The sequence below is a fragment of the Triplophysa dalaica genome, chromosome 17, assembly GCF_015846415.1.
Source record: "Triplophysa dalaica isolate WHDGS20190420 chromosome 17, ASM1584641v1, whole genome shotgun sequence".
Taxonomy (NCBI): domain Eukaryota; kingdom Metazoa; phylum Chordata; class Actinopteri; order Cypriniformes; family Nemacheilidae; genus Triplophysa; species Triplophysa dalaica.
Genome location: NC_079558.1, coordinates 8,870,698 through 8,881,003, shown reverse-complemented (window position 1 = coordinate 8,881,003; position 10,306 = coordinate 8,870,698). Strand labels below are relative to the sequence as shown.

Below are 10,306 nucleotides of genomic sequence, written 5' to 3'. Positions count from 1 at the left end.
AACCCATTGTTTGAAATGAAAAGTTGAACTTTATTTGTACCTTGTCATTTTGGTCTGACTTGAGACACTGGCAAATCGAAAAGGCTCTCACAATGTAAAGCCTGAATAAATAATTAAAAACTGTACTGGACACCACAGAAAGCCGCAGTGCATGCTGATTCTCATTTCACATCTTAAAGAAGGTGTTTCTTAAGGGCACAGCAGCAAAATATAAATCAAATAATATAATTTAAATCATCAAGTGGTATGTGATGGGGTATATTTAACATTTTAATTTATTCATAGCCAGATCATTAATAAATCAAGCAGTGCATGGTTTTGTGAGGTTTGGGTGGTGGAGGTTTAATCAAAAGCAAACAGCTATAACCGTAGATGCGATTAAGAACATCATCAACATCTGAACATCATCCAGCCGTATAATTGAGTACCACATGCTCTACCTCTGGTTAGCATCAGCTAGCTCTAAAACAAAAAGCACATAAAACAAATGAGCCGTTTGTATGGATGAAACAATTCCCATTAGCGCTGTTAATCTGATGGGTATTTGGGCCACTAGGGGTATTTTTAAACACATTGCAATTTGTTGATTGAAAGAATGAAGAGTCTTAATTTATTGAAAGCTACAAATACAGCTACATCAGAGAGGGCAAGCAAACAGTCCGGCCGATACTTTAAAGTTTGTGGGAAAAATATTTATAATTTCGCCAACAGTAAACTTCCCAGTACAAGCAAATGAGGTCGAAGAGTGCAACGGAGAACATAAATTTGTTGTACCTTGAGATTAATTTTCCCACTTTCTCCTTAGAGGAGAAAGAATTACTTTCATTATATAATTTAATTCTTAACACCTGTCAACCCAAGAGGTGTCCCGACAAATTCAACCTGGACTTTTATTATTAAAAGCATAACAAATCCTAACACTGTACTATATTTTCGATTTCCATTCCAGTCACGTAGATCTTGTTTATAACTTCCTCTCCAGCAAATAGAAATGGTCAAATTAATGCAAATACATCCCATTATTGTGAGTAGCATGGGAGATGGGAAGCTAAGAGTGAGTGACACGCAAGGTCTTGGCTTTTGCTGGGAAAATATTAAACAAAATGGAACATGATAGAGTCGTCCTGGAGACTTACGGTAGGTTTAAATAAACACACAAAGCTAATTGTGTTTCGCGGGTTCGCTTGTTCCCCTGACACGAGTATGGAAAACTAAAAGAGCAGATGGGTTGGAGAAGGAGTACCAGAAGAATAGTAAGCAGCTGTCTACATACCCTATATCATTGTGATTGGCAGGGTTATACGCAAACGCTCCTTTGTTTTCTTTGGAACTCTTTTTTATTTAATGATAAGGATCTGTCTGAGTCACCTTAGGAGTTGATTCATCACACAGGCTAGCTGAGTTACCCAGAAGAATCTGGAAATTGTACAAACATGTTGTTTCTGGCACTTTGATATGAGAGAGGCCCATTGTGTATATAAGGGCTTGGACCCACAGATTTTGGAGTAACCATAATGGATAAGATTTGGTTGTGTGCATTGGCTGGCCCTCATATGCACCTATGTCCTTCAGCTGGCATGCAACGTCCATTTGCATCAGAAAGGCTGAGGTAGAAATCAAATCACTGGCAGTCCTAATGTGTTTTGATTTGTCCATTAGCAGACAGGCTGCTCTGCCGTTCATGATGGTACCATCATAATTAGTGTCTTCCATTTGCATTATCGCAGTCAATTGAACTGGTAGAGCATTGATCCCATGCTGATTGGCAATACCTGCAACACTTCACAACACTGATCTCTGTTAAAAGCAAAGGTTGGTTTTTGAACCCTTAGTGCATTAAACTTGCTTGTGCATGTCGCTTTCCATTTGCAGGGCTAATGTGTCCCAGCTTTGGATCAGCCTCCCAACATGAGGCTCTGTGGTGTGTTTAGAGCCCTTGATGGTGATGGGAGAATTAAGGTCGACTTTCGATCGATCAGGGCTGCTGCCTGGCCTGGCCTGCAGTGTGGGGAGATACCGGCACAATAGGATCATAACCTCCGTAAACCCCTGCAGCCAAACAGCTGTTGAACTTTAAATGGTTGCATGAACCTGTTAGGTATTTCATGAGTTTTTTCCGTTTCTCACAATGCCCCACACGGACATTTATTAAACAATATTCTGCCTTTTCTGTGTCATTCCTGATACTTTTTAGGTCATTGGCTATAGGCGCACACACACATGTATACAATTTGGGTACTTTCATAGACATAAGGACTTCTAATACTGTACAAACAGCATATTCTATCTCCAACTCGCACAGAAATCTTTTAGTAATTTCAAATAAGCATTATTGAGTATGTTTAATAATAAATCGGAATCGTGGTAACCACTGACCAGTCCACACAATGCAAGACTTTAACCATCATAAAGGACACATTGTATAGATTTGTATGTATAGAACGGAGACATAGAAACCTGTACCCACACCTGCACACACACTGTAACAAAAATCGAACGATTCATTCTTTCTTAAATCAATTATGTTTATGAGAAAATAATATTTAAGAATCAATCAAAGAAAAGAGATCTAAGAAAAGATTTAAAATGTCCAGACTACATAACAGCCTCCGCACTGCTCTTTTGTCATTTAAGTCGTTGCCCTTGAGAAAAGGGGAAATTTGTGACTCACCTGAGAGTCTGATAATGTTTTAAACAGTGCATGATTTGTGAAAACTTTAAATACTTGTGAGTATCAACTTCATTTGCATATTCTTCAAGCTTTATTTTCAGATGCCCTGCATTGTCCATTCAGAAAACCATTTATAATTTTTGACATTTCAGACAGGCAAAAATGTTAGGTCATGTAGGTCTTGCTTTTTATGCAGATCATCTTTATGCAGATCCTCACATCATATCCCGTTCTATCCTGTATTCAAGGAAACGAAGAATAAATAAATAACCTTACTCGGTGCTTAAAATATTTTAATGTATGCCTTCATTATACATCATATTATCACGCGTGCTTAATATCGATCAGAACTGTGTTTATACATAAGCAATGACTTTTAATCGCTCAACCATGTCAATTGACGATCCGCCTATCTCTTGTTGCTCCGCCCCTCCTTTGCTCTTTCTGGTGGGCGCCGACGCTCTATCCACCTGTGCCTAGGTAACGTGACCACGCATTTATTCGCGGGAGTGCGCATTTGGTTTGTGCTCCACGCACCCGCGGCTCAGGGGAGACTGATGTACGGGCGTTCACCTTGAGGACCAGAAGAAATCTCAATTATTTGTTCTTTAAAGCACCGGAATGCGATTTTCACCTTCATCTTGAACTGCTAAAAGTAACAGGTAAGAGCAAAGCAAACCACCCCTCCACCATTTTACTTCAGAATTGTTTACTGACATGTTTGCTTCCGCCGCGGTATTTTGTAAATTAATTCACCTTAAAGTTGTTTGTAAGACATCCAAAGAGACACAAACACCCTGCCAGTGTTTTGAACAAATCAGAATGTTAGTTTATACCTCCATTTACATTCTCACTAATGTGACGACACGACGAATGCAGGCAGATAAATCATGACATTTAAGTCAAGACTTGCGTGAGCTGTTAAATGTATTGGCATGTCGTGAACGAGGGAAGCACGCCCCCTTACAGCCAAGCGCTCGCTCCTGTGATTTGCCTGTTAAAACCAGGCTGAGTAAAACTGTTACGCTCGCAGAGCTCCGACCTTGCCCGGCACGAGGACGCATCTAATCTCATTCACACTTCTACTCTCTCTTTTTTACAGGGTTAGATCAAATATGTTCGTGGCGTAAGAGTCGCGATTACGGGACCTTAAAGAAGTCGTTTTATGGAGGCTCGTGGGACGCAACGAAACAGTTCCTAAAGTGAGGATATCAGTCCAGACCCCCTTTAATTCGGAAGTCTTGCTTGGATTTTAGCCTGTTTGAAATGTGGCGTTATTTGCTATGTGCTTGATCGGGAGAGTATCTCGTGGAAGGTGTACAGTGGGAAAGAGACTGGGTGGACTTATCTGCAACTGATCCCCGTTTTCTAAGCGCGATGGACTTGGAATGAAGACGAAGCATGGATATAATCTGGGAAATATTTATTATCCTTCAAGCCAGTCTCATCGTTTGTTCCTCAGGTAAGATTTGATACGATTTCATTTACAGTAATTTATGTGTGTTATGATATAATAGAGCGTGCTGAAAGTCAAAACGGCGTAAACCGTGTAATATAAGTGAAAATTCCCAATGCTAGACATTCAGTTTTATATTGTAATGTGAAATAAAATTGAGAGGATGCGAAGGCGCAGAATTCAATGCATACCTAATTCAAGTGTGCTATGTTAAACATACTTTTTTTAGATGTCATCATATGTTATCATATCGAACATTTTGAAAATAATATGATGTGTTTTAATATTTAAAGAGTTATGATTACTTATTCTATACGGATACAGGCTACTTTAATATGTGCGGCTGTTGTATTTTGTCACGGTCCGTTTGCCATTAAATACCGACTCATTTGGATATGCTGTTTGGTCTGATCCAGTTATGCGTAGATTGAATAAAACAATATAAAGATTTAGTCATGGACAAGGAGTTTTCACCGTGGTAATTTGAAATAATGATTTTAGAGTCCGTCACTCCTGCGGACTCGAATGAAAGCATGGTAATATAAATCTGATTTAAAGCCCATAGGCTTAAACTGACGTATCTTAGGGTCACTGGCAGTTATTATCATTTAGTCATGCAAATACGGAGATCAAATCAAATCAATTCTAGATTGTCATTTAAGACGTTAAAATGAGAGCTGCGTCAAGATAACTTATTCAGTATGCTGAAGTCTGAAAGGCTGCCAGAATAAATCCAAATAAGATTAAGGGTTATTAAAAACTGACTAAACAAATCAAGTGCGTTATTCTTTCGTTTAACTTTCACGCGTCCACCTGAAATGTTTATGGAGCGCGTCCAGCAGCATCGCCCACGCCAGAACTGGACATTGTTGGCAACGCAGCGCGCATCGCATTCGTCTGTTCACCTGACGCGTGGGATAGGCAACGTAGACGTCCTTGATCAGTGTTTATGGTCTCTGAGAGCCTTGGTGTCATGGTGAATTTGTACAATACTTGAAAAGACTGACTGTATACATTTTTGCTCATTGGTTTATTTTGAATAAAGCATCTTTTCTAAAGTGACACTAAAGTATTGGCAAATTTAGTATGTGTGAGTGATGAATAGTCTTGACTGATGTTAATTAAAAATGGTTGCAAGTATTAGAGAATACTTTAAAGAACAAACAATCTTAAAAAATGATGACAAGATACCAAATGATTACCTATATCTTAATCATTGTGACTATTTATTGGTAGGGCTCTTCTATCTGATGACGTTTGTATGTTATTTTTTCTCAGAGGACACTATTGCTCTTCCTCTTAAGCTATTTCCTGTTGTTACTAAACCTTACAAGCTGCATCACCATTCTAATTTTCAAGCACAGCATTGCTATTTGGAAAGAGATGGCCGTAGAAAATTGTCCAAGGCCTCTTGTGTATTTTCAACATTTTCCCCAGCAGTTTTCTTGATGACGTGTGTGTTGTCAGCAGTTGTATTGTTTTATGACAGATGGAAAATAGTCTTTGCTATTTAAACACATTTTTACCTCTAGTGTAAGACAAGGAGCCCTCTGTTCCAACAAAGCTTTTCATTTAATGAAATTTCTGTGGTTTGTTTGTCAGGACAACATTCTTTGTTCCAGAAGATCGAAGGTTTCATTTTGTCCCCACAATTGGAGCGTAAGAGTAACACCTTCCTCAGCTTTTTGGTTTCTGGGCAGTCTTCCTGGACCATCATAGATTTAAGCTGACATTTGCAGAGAATGTGCATTTGTTTAGTAATGGCAGTTTACGTTTGCTTTGATGCCACTCTGAATCCTGCAATGCAATGATCTCCTCATGAGCCACAATCCCCAAAAATGTCATGTCAATATCCAAATATAAAAGCAATGCTGCGCACACAATAGGGTCCAGAAGGACCACTTGCATATCTTGGATTTTACGTAAACAGTGAACAGCATTTTAGATTTGTAATCTCATTTAAAACAAATCAACACTGTGAAATAAAATTTGGAAAAAAATCAAAATATATCACTGATGTTGACCATGTTAACTAATATGTTAAAAAAATCTCCATTTAAACATGCAAGATGATAGGATCATCCTGGTTTATCAGGTTTTCAACACTTGTGGAGACCATGCTGACTTTTATTAAAGCAGATGGAAGACATACCAAACACAGTGGTGTTGTAAATCCTATGGTACAGTATATTTTATGTATATCCTGTATGCAAATCTTATTAACCTCCTTAATTAAAGTCCAATAAGTTCTTTTAAACTATTTTAGTGCACAACTTTGAAGGAAATAACTCTCTTACTTCATTTAACCCTGTAGACTGCTACATTAGAACTGCAAGGAGATGGTGTTGTTGTGTCAAATTACTCGCTAAAGGCTCATTCAATCAGTTTGGTGGGCAAAAACATTGTGCCACAGGTGACAAACAGACTTGATTACATTTTTCAGGTCTGTTTGAATGGGACAGAAAAACTCAATTGAAATGCACCAGATGTGCATTTGTTGCAGTTTGCCTTGAACATGACATCAGGGAATGCATTGGTCCAGGTAACTGGAAAAAATGTGTAATGAAGTAAATTTAGTTGTTGTCCCACTTTATTTAGTTAGTTTTGTTTTTAACCGTGTAGATTTATACACATCCTAAATTCTTAATCTGTTCAGCTCTTTAAAAGAGCATTGAGTTAGAGTAAGGGATTTACAATTACATTTATTCATTTAGCAGACGCTTTTATCCAAAGCGACTTACCAGTGAGGTAAACAATAGAAGCATTGGAACATAAGGACAACACAAAGCATAAGTGCATTATAAACAGGTCTCATACAGCCCACCACATTATACAAAGCTAAACAATTTATTTAAGGATATAAAGAATAGAAAAGATATTGAAGTCAGTATCGTTCAGCCGATTCATAAAGATGGCTACAGAATCTGCTGATTTTGTAGCAGTGGGCAGATCATTCGACAAATGTGGAACAGATCCAGAGATTTATGGTGGCATTCGAAAAGGTTGCAATGTATGCACTTTTCCCAATAATGAGTAAGTCTATATCAATTCACAGTTTCTGGAATTCATAGGTTTTTAACTTGTTGAGAAGCTGTGAGACGCGATGTACGAAAACCATGCATTATGCATGCATGACTGGATATTGAATATTCTTATTAAATATGCATCTTATTCTTTTGGCCCTATGTAAAAAAAAAAAGGGGGTAAGAAAAGAAAATATGAGTTCATGTTTACGATAAAGTACTGATATACATAATGTTTCTAATGTCATGCTTCTGTAAAATTACTCCTACAGACCCTGAATCCTGAGTGAATTTATAATAACCCTATGTGTAAATTCACACAAGTAAATTTATAATGTAACATGCTTGAAGCTTCAAAAGCCCCACAAAAGTCAAATATATAAAAGGTGTGGCAGCTGTGTTTAGCTATAAATTCTACATGATGGATGGATGTAGATAACACTACCACCTGTCACATGCAACGGGCATAGCCATTTGTAAAATACTGGTCATGAATCTTTTGCTGCAAACCAACAGTGGCGAGGCACCGTGACGTGTTTGCACTCGCTCTCAGGTGCCCTCCGGCACATCAACCACACGGCGCACCTGGCCACTCTCAGCTCAACAAGCGACGCTCGCTGCAGCCTGACAGCGATCTACACTCCATCTGCAAGGGAGGCCACGCTGCAGCGATGTGACGGAGAAAGGGTGTTTTAATACCCGGGTGGTGCTGCAACTGAAGGCCAGAACATTAAGCGCATGAGAGAGCACTGATATCTGTAGTACAGAGGCTTACACTGGCGGGGTGATCCTGCCCGCCCACACTGGGCAACACTGTCTCAGCCTACTAATCTGATAATCCCATGCAGATGTGTCTGTATGTGAGTTTGCATCCGTGCATGTAGACTAAAAGAAGCTGAGAGAGAGAGACAGGAGGATCGAACGAGTTGCAAGATTGTCAGCATCCTGATGTCGCTTATCCGTTTCCTTTCTGGGATGAGGATCTTATGTCACAGTTCAAAAGCGTTTATGTATTACGGCAATTGCTCGTAATATTGTCCTCTGAAAGCGTAATGCATATTTTGTGTTCCCTTTGATAAAAGTGTATGTCTGTTCCCAAGGGAAATCATTGCAATTGATTGTTCCGTTGCAACTGATAATGTAAAATCTGGTACTAAAACTTCACATATTCTCACATTCACCCTGTTTAGCCATGATGCAAGCAGTCCATTTCTCGAGGGAACTTAATTCTCCACATTTTTATTACTACAATTTTTTGTTTCCTGCTAAAGGCAATGGTTTGCTTGCTACGTACGAATGCATGAAATAGTATTTTCATACCATCTGTTATGTATTTTATATATACAGTGGAATTAATAACTTTAATAAGGTTATGGTTCTGGGGTCATAGCAAGGCCATGAAAAAACCCTCCAATATTAAATCTAAACCAGTGTTTAACCACAGAGGATTCCGATCATTGGCTTTGCTGTTCTGAAGCCTTTACCCAATAACACTGGCATTGTACTACATTCCATTCAACAATCCTAATGAATGTTTTGGCATTGCTGGTAAATTTAGAGCTGCACGAAATGTTGGAAAATTGACATGTTTGTTAGCTTGATATTATCATTTGAATCAAGTCTAATTGTAAGGACTTTATAAAAGTTTAAATGATAATGGTTTTGTTAAGTCTAACCATGATAATGTCTGCAGGTGTGCATGCTCTGGTGAGGAGGACTTATACGAACTGGTAGTCTGAAAAGTTGAGTCAGCACGAGCCATCGACAGCAGCTGTCGACGATTTAGTGCCAATACAAAGAAGCACTTAATTGTATTGCTTTTGTTGGCTTTGAAAGAAATGACCACATGCTGACTGAATTATTTTACCAAACCAAATACAGCATTATTAAATACGTTTATATTTGTAGTTATGAGTTTGACAGACGTTATTTTCCGAAGCTACTTTTTTACGTGTAGTATTCCCTGTAATGAAACTCACAGCGCTAGTCATCACACTCTGCGTTTTCTTCAATATTGTGCAGCCCTAGTCTGTGTATTACTTGTAAAAATACGATCCCAAGGCTATGAAGAACAAGCTCAGGTCTGTTCAGAAGCTTAGAGGAATGGTGAAACATATCAAGGATGATTACACATACAGCATATTGCATGGCCTTTTTATATTGATAAACGGTTCAGGATGCTTGGGCTTGATTGAGAGAGTCCACAGGGGATGAGCCCTGAAACATTATACTGGTGCAGCTGGATACATAATGTGGTGCCACAAACGGGCTGGGTGAAAGACAATTATCTCATAAGTCAGTAAGCACAGCTGTTGGCAAGGTCAAGTTTCATTTATGGGCGGCATTTGTGCCTCTTTCTCGTTTCATCGTGCATGGATGAGCCTCTGGACTGCTCAGGTGCCACGATGAATACTAATGGCCGCCTCTGACAATTAGTTTCCGATGAAGTGTTTATTTACGGCATCACCTAGTTTCTCTGGGACTTCTTGAAGTGCTAAGTGTAGGTTGTTTATCACTTTTGGAACGCTTTTTGGAGTAAACAAGGCTCAAATGTGTGCCGTTACATCCTTTTCTTTAGAGTAACCTACACAAGGTTCTTCATAAATGAAGACGTAAAGTGATAGTTCACCCGAAAATGAAAATTCTGTCATCATTTACTCATCCTCTTGTTATTTCTAACCTGTATTTCTTCTTCAGAACACAAAAGAAGATATTTTGAAGAATGTTGGTAAACGAACAATAGCGGTACCCATTCAATAATATAGACACAGAACAAATGCAAGTTAATTGGTGCCACCATTGTTCAGTCACTTCAACATTCTACAATATATCTCAGTGTTTCCCCTAGGTTTACAGCTTTGGAGGGGGGGGTTGGTTGGTTGGTTGGTTTGGGGAAAATTGACACAGACACAAACACTTAAAGGAGTCATGGTGTTCATTTGTTTCTTTTAATGGCAGTAGTGAATATATTAACTGAACAATTATTTGAACTGTATATTAAACTAAACATTGGAACATTTATTTTTATGTAATTTATCCACAAAGTGTGCAGCTTTTGTCACTGCAGTGTATCTTTCTGGGCTTCTGGAAGAACATTTCCAGAGCCTCTTTATATGGGAAGTCAGAAAGGTCTGGCTCATTTATTGAGATCCATAT

At 38.7% G+C, this 10,306-nt stretch overlaps 1 protein-coding gene across 2 annotated transcripts in view; it reads left to right on the top strand.

Moving 5' to 3' along the window:
• Window positions 1-3,146: 3,146 nt before the first annotated feature.
• The window catches only part of ca10a (carbonic anhydrase Xa), a 145,965-nt gene continuing 138,805 nt past the window's right edge, over window positions 3,147-10,306 (top strand). Inside the window, exons 1-2 of one of the 2 annotated variants that reach the window (XM_056770520.1) lie at window positions 3,147-3,333; window positions 3,774-4,133. In XM_056770520.1, the coding sequence (XP_056626498.1) occupies window positions 4,073-4,133 (61 nt within the window). In that variant the 5' untranslated portion in view covers window positions 3,147-3,333; window positions 3,774-4,072. The remainder of the gene's footprint in view (window positions 3,334-3,773; window positions 4,134-10,306) is intronic. The other variant, XM_056770519.1, reaches the window with a different exon arrangement.